General features: G+C 46.2%; 1 protein-coding gene across 1 annotated transcript in view; it reads right to left on the bottom strand.

Annotated features, from left to right (window-relative positions):
* The window catches only part of LOC133442611 (latent-transforming growth factor beta-binding protein 4-like), a 69,982-nt gene that overhangs the window by 51,463 nt on the left and 376 nt on the right, over positions 1-18,143 (bottom strand). The window contains 2 exon segments of the mRNA XM_061720618.1: positions 5,203-5,279; positions 5,360-5,629. Of these exon segments, the coding sequence (XP_061576602.1) occupies positions 5,203-5,279; positions 5,360-5,629 (347 nt within the window).

Here is an 18,143-nt window from a genome sequence, read left to right as displayed (position 1 = left end):
AGGGTTCAGTTCTAGGGTCTATGGTGTCCTGGTTCAGTTCTAGGGTCTGTGGTGTCCTGGTTCAGTTCTAGGGTCTGCTACGTTGTCCCCCAGGGTTCAGTTCTAGGGTCTATGGTGTCCTGGTTCAGTTCTAGGGTCTATGGTGTCCCTCAGGGTTCAGTGCTAGGGTCTTGGGAAGTTTAATCCAGAACCACAGCATTAATGTTCGTTGCTATGCTGATGATACGCAGCTGTACCGTATTGTCCCGAATATAAGACGACCTCCTCTTTTTCAAGACTCAAGTTTAAAGAAAAACTTTTTGAACACCAAATTCAATTTTTATACAGAAAATAATTTCAGTACATCTGAAACAAATGATTATAACAATATATTCGAGATAAAAAGCCTGATATTTTGACTATTTTAAATCATTATCTTGAAGTTTGCATCATAACTTCTCCTCAGCTGCCGGTTAACCTGCCGATCTTCACCCACTTTTCTCCAGATTGTCGCTACGTTTCTCCACTTTCTGTTATCTCTTCTCTTATTTTCTTCTCTTTTCTTTCTAACAGCTATTTTTTATTTTTCTTCTTCGTGACAGGGGTTCACTTTGTCCTGGGGAGTTTAGTTCAGCATTCGCTTTAAAGATATCTGGCGCCATCTAGCCGTGTGAATGGGTATAACGTTTAGACCCCGAATGTAAGACGACCCCCACTTTTTCAGTCTTATTTCAATGCAAAAAACACCGTCTTATATTCAGGCCAATACGGTATTTGTCTATAAAGATGAAACAGAACCGTTAGTTAAACTTCAGGCCTGTCTTAGGGTCATCAAGGACTGGAGGTTCACTAACGTTTTACCTCTAAATTCAGATAAAACAGAGGTTGTTATTTTTGGTCCAAACACCTCAGGAAGGGACTAGTCCAGGGATCAGCAACCCAAAATGTTTTAGATCCATATTGGACCAAAAACACAAAAAACAAATATGTCTGGAGCCGCAAAAAATGAAAAGTCTTGTATCAGAATTAGAATGAAGACACACATGCTGCATGTTTCTATATTAGTTATAACTGGGGGGAAGATTTTTTTTCCATTATGCACTTCGAGAAAAAAGTTGAAATGTCGAGAAAAAAGTCAGAATTTCAAGAAAAAAGTCGAAATGTTGAGAAAAAAGTCGAAATGTCGAGAAAAAAGTCAGAATTTCGAGAAAAAAGTCGAAATGTCGAGAAAAAAGTCGAAAAGTCGAGAAAAAAGTCACAATCTCGAGAAAAAAGTCTAAATGCAGAGAAAAAGTCAAAATTTAGAGAAAAAAGTCGAAATGTCGAGATTAAAAAAGAAAAGAAAAAGGAAGAATAAAAGAGAAAAAAAGAAAAAAATAAAAAAAGGAAAAAAAGAAAAAAAAGGATAAAAAAAAAGAAAAAAAAAAAAGTCAAACATTTTTGAAAAAGCTCCAGGAGCCACTAGGGCGGCGCTAAAGAGCCGCATGCGGCTCTGGAGCAGCGGGTTGCCGACTCCCGGACTAGATGGTGTTGTGACGGCTTCCAGTGCAACTGTGAGAAACCTTGGTGTTATTTTGATCAGGATTTGTGGTTTAAACAGCAGATCGATCAGGTTTGTAAAGCAGCATTTTTCCATCTCCGTTATATCAGAGATCTGGAACTTCCTCCCAGAGTGAAGCTGAAACGCTAGTTCATGCGTTTGTATCTTCTAGATTAGATTACTGTAATATTTTATTAGCAGGATGTTCAAGTTATTCCGTTCTCAGAGTTCAGGTTTATTTGTAGTTCCTACAACATCCACATCTAGATCTGGAGGACCGGGAACCGTTACTATGGAAACAACCTGGTTACCAGGAACCGTTACTATGGAAACAACTTCCAGTTTGGGTTCAGGAGGCTGACACCACCTCCACCTTTAAAACTTTAGTGTTTAGTAAACCTCTAGTTAGTGTTAGTAAACCTCTAGTTAGTGTTAGTAAACCTGTAGTTAGTGTTAGTAAACCTCTAGTTAGTGTTAGTAAACCTCTAGTTAGTGTTAGTAAACCTGTAGTTAGTGTTAGTAAACCTCTAGTTAGTGTTTAGTAAACCTGTAGTTAGTGTTAGTAAACCTCTAGTTAGTGTTTAGTAAACCTCTAGTTAGTGTTAGTAAACCTGTAGTTAGTGTTAGTAAACCTCTAGTTAGTGTTAGTAAACCTCTAGTTAGTGTTAGTAAACCTCTAGTTACTGTTAGTAAACCTCTAGTTAGTGTTAGTAAACCTCTAGTTACTGTTAGTAAACCTCTAGTTACTGTTAGTAAACCTGTAGTTAGTACCCCCCTCCTTTTCTCTTTTGTGTATGTTCGCAGGCCAGAGCTTCAGGAGTTGTATGCTGACCTGCAGCCCCCTCTGATCATCCCACTGCTGCTTCCACCTGCAGTCCCCCCCTCTGATCATCCCACTGCTGCTTCCACCTGCAGTCCCCCCCTCTGATCATCCCACTGCTGCTTCCACCTGCCCCCCCCCTCTGATCATCCCACTGCTGCTTCCACCTGCAGCCCCCCCTCTGATCCTCCCTCTGCTGCTTCCACCTGCAGCCCCCCCTCTGATCATCCCACTGCTGCTTCCACCTGCAGTCCCCCCCTCTGATCATCCCACTGCTGCTTCCACCTGCCCCCCTCTGATCATCCCACTGCTGCTTCCACCTGCAGCCCCCCCTCTGATCATCCCACTGCTGCTTCCACCTTCAGCCCCCCCTCTGATCATCCCTCTGCTGCTTCCACCTGCACCCCCCTCTGATCATCCCACTGCTGCTTCCACCTGCAGCCCCCTCTGATCATCCCTCTGCTGCTTCCACCTGCAGCTCCCTCTGATCATCCCACTGCTGCTTCCACGTGCAGCCCCCTCTTATCATCCCTCTGCTGCTTCCACCTGCAGTCCCCCCTCTGATCATCCCTCTGCTGCTTCCACCTGCAGTCCCCCCTCTGATCATCCCTCTGCTGCTTCCACCTGCAGCCCCCTCTGATCATCCCACTGCTGCTTCCACCTGCAGTCCCCTCTGATCATCCCTCTGCTGCTTCCACCTGCAGCCCCCTCTGATCATCCCACTGCTGCTTCCACCTGCAGTCCCCCCCTCTGATCATCCCACTGCTGCTTCCACCTGCCCCCCCCCCTCTGATCATCCCACTTCTGCTTCCACCTGCAGCCCCCCCTCTGATCCTCCCTCTGCTGCTTCCACCTGCAGCCCCCCCTCTGATCATCCCACTGCTGCTTCCACCTGCAGTCCCCCCCTCTGATCATCCCACTGCTGCTTCCACCTGCCCCCCCCTCTGATCATCCCACTGCTGCTTCCACCTGCAGCCCCCCCTCTGATCATCCCACTGCTGCTTCCACCTTCAGCCCCCCCTCTGATCATCCCTCTGCTGCTTCCACCTGCACCCCCCTCTGATCATCCCACTGCTGCTTCCACCTGCAGCCCCCTCTGATCATCCCTCTGCTGCTTCCACCTGCAGTCCCCACTGATCATCCCTCTGCTGCTTCCACCTGCAGCCCCCTCTGATCATCCCACTGCTGCTTCCACCTGCAGCCTCCCCTCTGATCATCCCTCTGCTGCTTCCACCTGCAGCCCCCTCTGATCATCCCACTGCTGCTTCCACCTGCAGCCCCCTCTGATCATCCCACTGCTGCTTCCACCTGCAGCCCCCTCTGATCATCCCACTGCTGCTTCCACCTGCAGTCCCCCCCTCTGATCATCCCACTGCTGCTTCCACCTGCCCCCCCCCTCTGATCATCCCACTTCTGCTTCCACCTGCAGCCCCCCCTCTGATCCTCCCTCTGCTGCTTCCACCTGCAGCCCCCCCTCTGATCATCCCACTGCTGCTTCCACCTGCAGTCCCCCCCTCTGATCATCCCACTGCTGCTTCCACCTGCCCCCCCTCTGATCATCCCACTGCTGCTTCCACCTGCAGCCCCCCCTCTGATCATCCCACTGCTGCTTCCACCTTCAGCCCCCCCTCTGATCATCCCTCTGCTGCTTCCACCTGCACCCCCCTCTGATCATCCCACTGCTGCTTCCACCTGCAGCCCCCTCTGATCATCCCTCTGCTGCTTCCACCTGCAGTCCCCACTGATCATCCCTCTGCTGCTTCCACCTGCAGCCCCCTCTGATCATCCCACTGCTGCTTCCACCTGCAGCCTCCCCTCTGATCATCCCTCTGCTGCTTCCACTTGCCCCCCCTCTGATCATCCCACTGCTGCTTCTACCTGCAGCCCCCCCTCTGATCATCCCACTGCTGCTTCCACTTGCCCCCCCTCTGATCATCCCACTGCTGCTTCCACCTGCAGCCCCCTCTGATCATCCCACTGCTGCTTCCACCTGCAGCCCCCTCTGATCATCCCTCTGCTGCTTCCACCTGCTGCTTCCACCGGCAGCCCCCCCTCTGATCATCCCACTGCTGCTTCCACCTGCAGCCCCCCCTCTGATCATCCCACTGCTGCTTCCACCTGCAGCCCCCCCTCTGATCATCCCACTGCTGCTTCCACCTGCAGCCCCCCCTCTGATCATCCCACTGCTGCTTCCACCTGCAGCCCCCCCTCTGATCATCCCACTGCTGCTTCCACCTGCAGCCCCCCCTCTGATCATCCCACTGCTGCCTCCACCTGCAGCCCCCTCTGATCATCCATCTGCTGCTTCCACCTGCAGTCCCCCCTCTGATCATCCATCTGCTGCTTCCACCTGCAGCCCCCTCTGATCATCCATCTGCTGCTTCCACCTGCAGTCCCCCCTCTGATCATCCATCTGCTGCTTCCACCTGCAGCCCCTCCTCTAATCATCCCTCTGCTGCTTCCACCTGCAGTCCCCCCCTCTGATCATCCCACTGCTGCTTCCACCTGCAGCCCCCCCTCTGATCATCCCACTGCTGCTTCCACCTGCAGTCCCCCCTCTGATCATCCCACTGCTGCCTCCACCTGCAGCCCCCTCTGATCATCCATCTGCTGCTTCCACCTGCAGTCCCCTCTGATCATCCCACTGCTGCTTCCACCTGCAGCCCCCCCTCTGATCATCCCACTGCTGCTTCCACCTGCAGCCCTCCCTCTGATCATCCCACTGCTGCTTCCACCTGCAGCCCCCCTCTGATCATCCCACTGCTGCTTCCACCTGCAGTCCCCTCTGATCATCCCACTGCTGCTTCCACCTGCAGTCCCCCCTCTGATCATCCCTCTGCTGCTTCCACCTGCAGCTACGCACCTTCATGACCTGGTGGATCTTGACGCTGGCCTCGGGGGGGTGCTGGACTCTGACCGTCACCACGGGGGACCCGGGGGCTGCCGGGAGAAGAAACGGTTAAGACACGCCGCCGTTTGGACGGACGGACGACCTCGTCCCGGCGGTTGTGTCCACTCACCTCCGGGCCGCGGCGCCTCCTGGCTCCGCCCCATCGCCAGGCGGAACTCGGACAGACTCAGGTCCTGGCCGCCGGAGAAGAGCGCAGGCTTGACGACCTCGTTGGTGGAGGCGGGCGGGGCCCCGGCGGCCCCGGCGGGGGCCCTGGGGGCGGGGGCTCCGGCCGCCGGGACGGGGATGTGGCAGAACTTCCCGGTGAAGGTCGGGGGGCAGAGGCAGCGGTCCTTCTGGAAACACACACCCCCGTTCTTGCAGAGCAGCGGACAGACGACTGCGGAGGAAACAAACGGCCATAATAATCACACGTGGAGTTCCTCAGGGTTCAGTTCTGGGCTGGAGATCGATTCAAATGTGAAGAATCGATTCCGATTCTTAGGATTCAGAATCGATTATCAAGATTTGATTTGATCCGATATCGATTTGGGTTAGTGTTATAGTGTTTTTTGAGCTGTTGCATGAATGATATGATTGTGTAGTTATGCAACATATGAATACAGGACTGTCTCAGAAAATTAGAATATTGTGATAAAGTCCTTTATTTTCTGTAATGCAAAAATGTCATACATTCTGGATTCATTAAAAATCAACTGAAATATTGCAAGCCTTTTATTATTTTAATATTGCTGATCATGCAAAAACACAGCACCAGTTATTCTTGTGTCCAACAAAACATTCCTTTTTTGGGCATAAACCAAAAAACATACCAAAAGTTGTAATGATGGAAAAATAAAATCAATCTATAGACATACGAATCGATTTTTAGGAATTAATATGAGAATGGATTTTCTCAACACGGGCCTAGTTCTGGGGCCTCAGTAGTTTAAACAGAAGAAGGAATGTGTTGCCGTGACGACGCAGCAGGAAGAGGCGTTTCCTCGACCTGACGAGCTCTTAACCTCTTAAATTACATTATTTCACGACATGTTTATTTCTCAACGACGCCAGAACGGAGACCCTGGAGGTGGAGGTGGAGGTGGAGGTGGAGGTGGAGGTGGAGGTGGAGGTGGAGGTGGAGGTGAAGGAGGAGGTGGACCGGCGCCAGAACGGAGAGACCCTGGAGGTGAAGGTGGAGGTGGAGGTGGAGGTGGAGGTGGAAGTGGAGGTGGAGGTGGAGGTGGACCGGCGCCAGAACGGAGAGACCCTGGAGGTGGAGGTGGAGGTGGAGGTGGAGGTGGAGGTGGAGGTGGAGGTGGAGGAGGAGGAGGAGGTGGAGGTGGACCGGCGCCAACAGCACCAGCAGCTTTATCCTGCTTCCTGTTTGAGGAAGCTCAAACCCTGCAGGGCCACGCCGTGTGTGTTAGCGCTCTTAACTCCGTCGGTTTATCCCACACACACACATACACACACACACACACACACACACACACACACACACACACACACACACACACACACACACACAGCTGTGTGTTCTGGTGTAAACAGGGTTGTCGTCGTGGACGTCGCCCTGCAGATGGACTCCATCAGCACAAACATAAACACACACACACACACACACACGCACACTCCTTGGGTTTCACCTTCAGCTGGAAACCTTCGCTGCTGCTGTTATTTTACTTTACTTATTTATTCATCTGCACTGTGTACATACATATTTATATATATGTGTATATATTTATATATATGTGTATATATGTGTATATCCTGTACATTGTGTTTACAGGGTTCCTACAGGGGCTTGAAATCCTTGAAAGTGCTTGAATTTTAGTTTAAGTGCTTGAAATTATAACTCTGTCTTTCACGAAATTTTGAGAAAAAAAACAAAATGTCGAGAAGAGTCGAAATTTTGAGAAAAAAGTCGAAATCTTGACACACACAGACACACACACGCACATGCACACACACACACACACACACACACACACACACACACACACACACACACACACACACACACACACACACTTTGGATGAGGTTCTGGGGTAAAAGTGATGGGAAAGAAAAGAGAAAGAAGAGGAGAGAAAGGAGGGGGAGGAGCCTCCACCTCCTCCACCTCCTCCTCCACCGTGGGAACCGCCTCCGTCAACGAACCAGAACATCACCGTGGGTATAGAGATTTAAAAACGCCGACCAGGTTTCACCTCCTTATTTGGACGGAGAGGAGGCGGAGCTTCTGAGAGGCCACGCCCCCGACCGGGAAACTGGTGCTCAGGTGGTTCAGGTGGTGGAGGCCCAAACCTCCACCTGTATGGAGGTGGAGGTCTAAACCTCCACCTGTATGGAGGTGGAGGTCTAAACCTCCACCTGTAAGGTGGTTTATTCCTCCTCCTTGCTGTTGCATAGCTTTGGAGGAGTCGTGCCTCTGGCAAAGCCAGAGGCACTATTGTTATTCTGCGGGTTTATTATTCCTCATTTTCCGGACAGATTTCGGTTCGCTTCTCCTCCTACAGCTTTGAGAAAACGCGAAAAGTAAAAACGTAGAAACGTGCGCCTTAATCGGGAATCGTGTGCTATGACTTTTATAAGCAATTGGCGTGCACGTTTTTGCGCAACATGCACAAACGTGCGCGCTAAAACCCATCCGGAATGCATTGGGAGAACTTTGGGGCCTCACCACTCGAACACCGTTACTCGAAAAATTCTGAACCAAATTAGAAAGTTGTAGGCCCTGAATTTAACTACAGTCCTGTGGATTTTCAGAGCGATGGCACAAATAGTTTTTGCACGAAGTCCAAAAACATTTTCAAATTTCCAAACTAATGGGGAAGTCATTTCCCCAGGCGCCATTCAAAGCGGATGGGAGAAAAAAGACAAAATTCACCTTTTTTCTGAGTCACGTATCTTTCTCATACTTGCACGTAGAACTGTCATCCAAACTTCAAAACGGAGGAAAACTTCTCTTCTCTCTCTGAACCTGGAACTGTTTTTTCCTAAAATGTACACTTTTCAAGATATGAGCGCTCAAACGAGGACTGGAAATCACTTTTTTGTCAAATCTACAGTACGGTTCTCATTGATTAGAGTGGCAGAGACTTACAAAAAGTGAACATAATTTGTATTTGTAACTCGAGCTCACGGGCAAACCGTAAAAGCTAGAAAGATAATTTTTGGTCAGAATGTAGACATACATGTTGAGATTCAAATAATGTGACTTTGACAGGCGTGGTGTGCACAAAATTTGAACGGGGGGGCCAACAGACACGCCAATTCCTGTCTCGCTCTCCATTGACTGCAATGTAAAAAAAAAAGTTTTCTTCAAAAAAATCTCACTTTTGTTTTCGAACTGCCGTTACTAACACATTTTAAGGAATATCTGAATTAAAATAAGATTTACAGAATCTGCTAGGTTCTCTGTTTCTCAAAATGTTTTCGTTTTTCTGCTAAGAGCTACGGTTTGATCACAAGGTGGAGTTATTTGAGGCTTGTCACAAGGCAAAAATCTGGGGTTTTCTCACAGCCAGTGCGGAACCCTCCTCATTTCGAGGTTGTTGTTGCCCGGCAACCAGAGCTCAGCTGTTGACTGATTAGGCTGACCCAGAACTGGTCACATGACCCAGTCAGTACAGACTTCATATAGTATAACCTGGAAAATGGAGAAATCTGAACCCTGACCTTTTGACCTTAGATGATCCCCAGTCCTGGGAATGAATGAATGCTGAAGCTGCTAATGAATGAATGAATGCTGAAGCTGGTAATGAATGAATGAATGAATGAATGCTGAAGCTGGTAATGAATGAATGAATGAATGAATGAATGAATGAATGAATGAATGAATGAATGAATGAATGAATGCTGAAGCTGGTAATGAATGAATAAATTAATGCTGAAGCTGGTAATGAATGAATGAATTAATTAATGAATGAAGCTGGAAATGAATGAATGAACGAACGAACGAATGAATGAATGGAAGCTAGTAATGAATGAATGAATGCTGAAGCTGGTAATGAATGGATGAATGAATGAATAAATGAATGAATGAATGAAGCTGGTAATGAATGAATGAATGAATGAATGAATGAATGAATGAATGAATGAATGAATGAATGAATGAATGAAGCTGGAAATGAATGAAGCTGGTAATGAATGAATGAATGAATGAATGAAGCTGGTAATGAATGAATGAAGCTGAAAATGAATGAATGAATGAATGAATGAATGAATGAATGAATGAATGAATGAATGAATGCTGAAGCTGATAATGAATTTTTGAATGAATGAATGCTGAAGCTGGTAATGAATGAATGAATGAATGTTGAAGCTGGTAATGAATGAATGAATGAATGAATGAATGAATGAATGAATGAATGAATGAATGAATGCTGGAGCTGGTAATGAATGAATGAATGAATGAATGAATGCTGAAGCTGGCAATGTTTGCATGAATGAATGAATGAATGAATGAATGAATGAATGAATGAATGAATGAATGAATGAATGCTGAAGCTGAAGCTGAAGCTCATTGGTGCAAATTAGCCCCGCCCCTTCTTCTGATTGGCCAATACGTTATCGTCCAATATCTTTTGAATGGTTTGACATACAGAGTCATGGGTGGTGTCATATGACTCAGTATCGAGTCCTTGACATTCATTGGTGCAAATTAGCCCCTTCCCTTCTTCTGATTGGCCGATACGTTATAGTCCAATATCTTTTGAATGGTTTGACATAGAGAGTACACAAATGTGCAGCAGCCCGCCGTGGCACTCTCGAAATTTCTGCGAGGAAATTGTCTAGTTATTATTATTCATTTTCCGGACAGATTTCGGTTCGCTACTCCTACAGCTTTGAGAAAACGCGAAAAGTAAAAACGTAGAAACGTGCGCCTTAACCGGGAATCGTGTGCTATGACTTTTATAAGTTTTGCGCAACGTGCACAAACGTGCGCTTTTAGCGCCATCCGGAATGCATTGGGAGAATTTTGGGGCCTCACCACTCGTACACCGTTACTCAAAAAAATTATGAACCAATTTAGAAAGTTGTACGCCCTGAATTTAACTACAGTACTGTGGATTTTCAGAGCGATGGCACAAATAGTTTTTGCACGAAGTGCAAAAACATTTCCAAATTTCCAAACTAATGGGGAGATTTTCCCATGTAAGTGAATGGGGCAGAATGTCACACTGTGGCTGGAAGGAGGTTGGAAAAACTCCAAATTCACCTTTTTTCTTTTTCACATATCTTTCTCATACTTGCACGTAGAACTGTCATTCAAACTTCAAAACGGAGGAAAACTTCTCTTCTTTCTCCAAACCTGAAACAGTTTTTTCCTAAAATGTACACTTTTCAAGATATGAGCGCTCAAGCGAGGACTGGAAATCATTTTTTTGTCAAATTTGAGTGGAGCTCTAATTTGTTTAGAGTGGAAAAGACAGTCAAAAATGACCATAACTTTTATTTGTAACTCGAAGCATAGACATAAGTGTTGGGATTCATATAATGTGACTTTGACAGGCGTAATATTAACAAAATTTAAACGGGAGGGCTAACAGCCATGCAAATTCCTGCATCTGTCTCCATTGACTGCAATGTAAAAAAACGTTTTCTTCAAAAAAATCTAACTTTGTTTTCAAACTGCCGTTACAAACACATTTTAAGGAATATCTGAATAAAAATAAGATTGTCAGAATCTGCTGGGTTCTCTGTCTCTCAAAATGTTTTCGTTTTTCTGCTAAAAGCTACGGTTTGATCACAAAGTGGAGTGATTTGAGACTGAAAATCTAGCTTCTAGAAGGTTCTTTGCTGAGTCATTCCCGCTCCCTCTGTATACACAGTAGTGGCTTCTGAAGGTTCTAGAATGTTCTCTGTTCTGATGAGTCATCCCCCCCTCTGTATATACAGTAGTAGCTTCTGAACCTTTTTTTTTCTCTCTCGAGTAATGAACCTGACCTGAACCCCAACACACACACACACACACACACACACACACACACACACACACACACACACACACACACACACACACACACACATGGTAGGTGTTATTATGGGATGGCAGGTGTTATTATAGGATGTCAGTGTTATTATGGGATGGAATTGTTATTATAGGATGATAGTGTTATCGGTGTTAGCGGTTCCGTTAGCGGTTCTGTTAGCAGTCCCGTTAGCGATCCCGTTAGCTGTACCGTTAGCGGTACCATTAGCGATCCCGTTAGCGCTCCCGTTAGCGCTCCCGTTAGCGGTCCCGTTAGCGGTCCCGTTAGCGGTCCCGTTAGCGATCCCGTTAGCGCTCCCGTTAGCGATCCCGTTAGCGGTCCCGTTAGCGATCCCGTTAGCGGTTCCGTTAGCGGTTCCGTTAGCGGTTCTGTTAGCGGTTCTGTTAGCGGCTCGGTTAGCGATCCCGTTAGCGGTCCCGTTAGCGGTTCAGTTAGCGATCCTGTTAGCGGTCCCGTTAGCGGTCCAGTTAGCGGCTCGGTTAGCGGTCCCGTTAGCGGTTGTTAGCGATCCCGTTAGCGATCCCGTTAGCGGCTCGGTTAGCGATCCCATTAGCGGCTCAGTTATCGGTCCCGTTAGCGGCTCGGTTAGCGGTGCCGTTAGTGGTCCCGTTAGCGATCCTGTTAGTGGTCCCGTTAGCGGTACCACTAGCGGTTCTGTTAGCAGTCCTGTTAGCGGTCCTGTTAGCGGTTCTGTTAGCGGTCCCGTTAGCGGTCCCGTTAGCTGCTCGGTTAGCGGTCCCGTTTGCGGTTCAGTTAGCGGTCCTGTTAGCGGTCCCGTTAGCGGTTCCGTTAGCGGTTCCGTTAGCGGTTCCGTTAGCGGTTGTTAGCGGTCCCGTTAGCGATCCCGTTAGCGGCTCGGTTAGCGATCCCGTTAGCGGCTCGGTTAGCGGTCCCGTTAGTGGTTCTGTTAGCGGTCCCATTAGCGGTTCTATTAGCGGTCCCGTTAGCTGTTCATTTAGTGGTTCTGTTAGCCTATTACCTATTTTCTGTAATAACTTTTGAATGGTTTGACATAGAGAGTCATGGGTGCTGTCATTGGACTCGGTATTGAGTCATTCACATTTTTTGCTTGTAAAATGTACACAAATGTGCAGCAGCCCGCCGTGGCACTCTCGAAGTTTCTGCGAGGAAATTGTCTAGTTATTATTAATATTCATCTGACAAAATGAAGGCCTTTTTGCCCCCCTAAACGTGCCCAAAAAGTCACCAAATTTTGCACCCAAGTCAGGCCTGACGATAAATTTGATATTTAATGGTTTGCATTAATGGGCGTGGTAAAATGGCTCAACAGCGCCCCCTTGAAAACTTTGTGCCTCAAGCCCCACAATACGGTTTGACGTACATGCACGAAAATCGGTGCACACCTGTATCATGTCGCAACTTAAAGAAAAGTCTCTTGGCGCCATGGCCGAAACCGAACAGGAAGTCGGCCATTTTGAACATTCTGAATTAATCGCATAATTTTGGCACAATATATGCCATTCCTTTGAGAATTAATACGGCCCGATCCGTAATGTGCACCCAGGTGTGTTATACATCAAAATGTGCGTCTCCATCCTCCGACACCACACATTACTTTTCTCTTTCAAAAACGTTACCGTGGCGACGCTAGACGCCAAAAAGCGTTTCTTTCTTTCTTTCTTTCTTTCTTTCTGGCTCATTTCTTTCTTTCATCCGTTCATCCGTTCATCGCTGCTTCCAGCTTTAATTGTTTTTTTTTGTGTTTTTGGTCCGATATGGCTCTTTCAACATTTTGGGTGGCCGACCCCTGCCTTAGAAGAAAACCAAACATAAATAAATAAATAAATAAATAAATAAATAAATAAATAAATAAATAAATAAATAAATAAATAAATAAATAAATAAATAAATAAATAAATAAATAAATAAAACAGAACAGACGTCACAACCGAAACGGCGTCTTTAAAAACCGCTACGATGCTGCAGCTAGGACCTGGTTGTGGTTACGACGGTAACCAACCAGCGGCGGAGATGCATTAGCATTAGCATTAGCTACACGTGGACCAGCGGTCCGGTTGGTCCAGTCCTCCCAAACCCTCCAGACCAACCTGGACTGGTTCCAGCCAGGTCTGGGTCCAGAGGAGCTGGATCCGGACCTTTAACCAAAACTGAGTCACTGGTTCATGAACTTTAACAGATTCTGGATGAAACTCTTCGCCCTTGGCCGCGTTAGTTTGATCGTCTTTTGTGACAAACGTGGAGGAAACTCGTGTAAAAACCAGCAGAAAGTCCTGAAGCTTCGGGGACTAAATGAGTGTCCGGGTGTCGGACCGGAGACCTGCAGGTCTGGATCTGGACCCTAGTGGTCTGTAGAGGACCGGAGACCTGCAGCCGCTAAACTCATCACCGGGCCGCGCTAACGTCCATGCTAGCGCCAGAGCAGTTCCGGTCGGGACTCAAACCCCCGACCCACAGCCCCACAGCCCCAAACCCCCCCCCAACAACAGCTGTGTGTCGGGGGAACCGACCCCCGACCCAATGATGTCACTGCCCAAATCCCCAGCCCCCCCCGTCCTGTATATGAGTGTGTGTGTGTGTGTGTGTGTGTGTGTGTGTGTGTGTGTGTGTGTGTGTCCAGTGTTACCTCACAGCTCATTTCAACATCAGCAGCCAAACATCCCACGTGTGTGTGAATGTAAACATGTGTGTGTGTGTGTGTGTGTGTGTGTGTGTGTGTGTGTGTGTGTGTGTGTGTGTGTCTGTGTGAACTCGCATTCCTGCCGAGACGGGGACTGCATCAAACCAGTCCGGGGACCGACTCCCTCCGAGGCCAAAAACCAGTAACAGTCAGTGCGTTTACATGGGAAGTTTAATTCCTTTTTAATTCAGAATTAAAACTAAATCCGATTTAAAATGAGTAAAAATGACCAGGTAAACACCTAATTCTGAATTAAAGTTAATTCTGAAGTAAGTGTCTGGTTTATTCTGATTTTAAATCAGAATAGAATAATTCCAGATCATGTTTACACTCATTCCTCTTTAAATTAATTCCGGTCTTTCTTTCTGCTCGTTCCCTCCCCGTCTGTCTCCATGATCTTATATTCCACTGGGCTGGTTTTCCTAACAAAGTTAAAGATGCAGCAGCAGTAAACGCTGGTCAAGAGCAGAGACATTTATTTAAGAAATAGAAATCATTAAAAGAACAGATGGAAACAGGAAACATAACAATGGTGATCTTTTCAAAGTTGTAGCGGCTAAGTTAGTTTTTCTTCCGGTAGTTTAACTTCCGGTCCCCCCCCTATCCAATCAGAACCTTCCCAACCCCCAGACCTGGAGAGGAATTGGAGAAAGACCATCAAACGTGTTTCCATGGAAACCTCCATTCAGAATTACTGTTTCCATGTAAACTCCAAGGAAAATACTTTAATTCTGAATTATTTAATCCGAAATTTTTTTTTAAAAACATCATGTAACCGTGGCCATTTCAACTTTACTCACAAAAATTTTGACTTTTTTCTCGACATTTCGACTTTTTTTCTCAACATTTCGACTTTTTTTCTCGACATTTCAACTTTTTTTCTCGACATTTCGACTTTTTTTCTAGTTTTTCTTCCCGTAGTTTAACTTCCGGTAGTGTAACTTCCGGCCCCCCCCCTATCCAATCAGAACCTTCCCAACCCCCAGACCTGGAGAGGAATTGGAGAAAGACCATCAAACGTGTTTCCATGGAAACCTCAATTCAGAATTACTATTTCCATGTAAACTCCAAGGAAAATACTTTAATTATGAATTATTTAATTCAGAATAATTAACCCTGAATTAAAAACCTCCTGTAACCGTGGTCAGTGTTTGGTTTTATGGAGTTCTCTGCGGTGTGAGCGGTTAGGAGGTTTTTCTGGTGTGAACGGTTAGGAGGTTTTTCTGCAGGTTTTTCTGTGGTGTGAGGGGTTAGGAGGTTTTTCTGCAGGTTTTTCTGCAGGTTTTTCTGCGGTGTGAGCGGTTAGGAGGTTTTTCTGCAGGTTTTTCTGCAGGTTTTTCTGGTGTGAGCGGTTAGGAGGTTTTTCTGCAGGTTTTTCTGCGGTGTGAGCGGTTAGGAGGTTTTTCTGCAGGTTTTTCTGCGGTGTGAGCGGTTAGGAGGTTTTTCTGCAGGTTTTTCTGCGGTGTGAGCGGTTAGGAGGTTCAAACCTCCGGAGAAGTGAATGTAGGTCAGTCTGAAGTGACAGAACCACATGTGAGCGAGCGGGAGGATAAATGAAAAACATATGTTTCCTCTCCTCCTCCCTGGTCCTGCACTTCTCCTCCAAACACTGTTTAAAAGTGTAAGAGTGTAGAAGAGTAGAAGTGCTGGTGCTGGGAGGAAACGCTGGTACCGGAGGAACCAGAGGTGACAGAGTTCAGGAACTCCCGAACGGGAACCGTTAAAAACGGTCGGTTCTGCTCACGTGGGCGGAGACGAGGCGTCGGTTCCAGCGCCGACAAATATCATGTGAATTAACCCTTAAAGGGCTGAGAAATATCATGTGAATTAACCCTTAAAGGTCTGAGAAATATCACGTGAATTAACCCTTAAAGGTCTTAAAGGTAACCCCTTAGAGCAGGGGTCGGCAAGTAAGTAAGTTTGGCCTCGGGCCAGATGTTTTCGGAGCAACTGAACGCTGGGCCAGAACATCACATCAATCAGGCCAAACGTGTTCTTTTTTCTACTAAACAAAACTTTTTTCCCCTTATCTATAGGTTACTAGTATTATTATACAATTATATGTTGTACAAAAAAGTAATTTAAGAAAGTCATTAGTTTAAATAAAGTAACTTGAATTTGCTAGACTGTTATTAGTGTGTTATTACTGCTTTAGCGCTACTCTGTGGCTGCGTTATGAAACCGCTTATTACTAACTTGGTGATAATAATATTATTTTCTGCCAAGCTACTAACAAATGCAGTCCTTTAAAATACACAGAACGACATTAAACACATGAAAAACCCATGATATGAACAGTAGCACAGGGGACGGTCAGTAAGTGCACACGGAGCAGCAGCTCTCTGTGTCTCTGTGTCTGCTGAAGGAGTGAGAGGATATGCAAATGAGGCGGATTTTCCTAGTATTTTTACACATATAATGGACGTTTTACCATTTAAAAGACCAACAGCAAAACTCAAGGTAAGTTATCAGTTGTATTTTTCACAGTTTAAACCACAACAAATCACTTGTATACGTCTTACCATTCCAACAGCTTCAGGAGTTTTGCCTGGAGTCTGTGCCTACGTCACTCCTGAATATTTGTGTGCACCTCTAATTATTAATTATTCTAATTAAGGCCCCCCTATGCTACAGGTGACAGGGAACTATACACAATTGTGTGTGTCCAGAATCATGAAGATTCTACTTTTAGTTTATCTTTTCTAAATAAAGGCTTTGAATTCTCTATGAAATTGTCGTTTTTGTGATAGTAAATAATAAAAAAATATATATATATTTATCAGATTTTCAATGTCATCTGGCGGGCCAGATATTATTGGAGACGGGCCAATTTTGGCCCGCGGGCCGCCAGTTGCCGACCACTGCCTTAGAGGTTCCTGGTGGAACGGCTGAGTTAGAGCTGGAGGAGCCGGGAACCATGGGGGGATCCAGGAACCACAAGAGAATCCAGAGCTAGGAACCATGAGATGATCCGGAACCACGGTAAGATCTGTAACCGGAAACGATAGGATCCAGGGAACCACAAGAGGATCTGGGAACCGCGAGAAGATCCAGAAACGGGACCCGCGGGAGGATCTGGAGAAGAAGAACTGCAGAAGATCTGGACCACATCTGGACCAGATGTGGTCCAGATCTTCTGCGGTTCTTGTTATTTGTGAAAAGTCAGAACTTTGACCTGATTAGTTTTGGTCTGAGACTGTGGAGCATATTATGGGATGTATCCCTGTCTGGACTACTGGGGCTTCACCTGCAGGAGGCAAAGGTCAAAGGTCAAAGGTCAAAGGTCAAAGGTCAAAGGTCATGGAACCTGCTTTAGTTTCCCGGGTCCACGTGTCAAATTCTTACTATGTTTTATAATTTCATTGTTTTAAAGGTTAAAGAACCTGAACGGTGCCGAACCGGACCTGCAGAAGTTTGAAAAGTACATTTAGACTTTTTTCTCGACATTTCGACTTTTTTTTTCTCGACATTTCGACTTTTTTTCTCGACATTTCGACTTTTTTTCTCAACATTTCGACTTTTTTTCTCGACATTTCGACTTTTTTTCTCGACATTTCGACTTTTTTTCTCAACATTTCGACTTTTTTTCTCGACATTTCGACTTTTTTTCTCGACATTTCGACTTTTTTTCTCGACATTTCGACTTTTTTTTCTCAACATTTCGACTTTTTTTCTCGACATTTCGACTTTTTTTTCTCAACATTTCGACTTTTTTTTTTTTTTTTTTTTTTTTTTTTTGGGCCGCTCGGTGGCGCAGTGGGTTAAGCAGCGGCTCATATACTGAGGCTACAGTCCTCCTGCAGCGGTCTCGGGTTCAAATCCAGCCCGTGCACCTTTGCTGCGTGTCTTCCCCGTTCTCTCTCTCTACCCCTTTCCAGTCTGCATCGCCAATAAAGGGCCACTAGAGCCCAAAAAAACCTTTAAAAAAAAAAACAATTTAAAAAAAACATTTCGACTTTTTTTCTCGACATTTCGACTTTTTTTCTCGACATTTCGACTTTTTTTGTCCACATTTCAACTTTTTTTTCAACTTTTTTTCTTGACATTCCGACTTTTTTTTCAACTTTTTTTCCTTGACATTTCGACTTTTTTCTTGTTTTTCTTCCGGTAGTTTAACTTCCGGTAGTTTAACTTCTGCTCCGCCCCCCTATCCAATCGCCGTTAGCGACGCCGCTGCCGTTGCCACGGCGACGGCTGCAGCTCCGCCCGGCGGCCGTCAGAGGAACCAGAGTGAAAACAGGAACTTACAGACTCT

This window comes from Cololabis saira, chromosome 4, assembly GCF_033807715.1.
Source record: "Cololabis saira isolate AMF1-May2022 chromosome 4, fColSai1.1, whole genome shotgun sequence".
Classification (NCBI taxonomy): domain Eukaryota; kingdom Metazoa; phylum Chordata; class Actinopteri; order Beloniformes; family Belonidae; genus Cololabis; species Cololabis saira.
The sequence above is the reverse complement of the archived record's forward strand: the minus strand, read 5'-3'. Positions and strand labels throughout refer to the sequence as shown.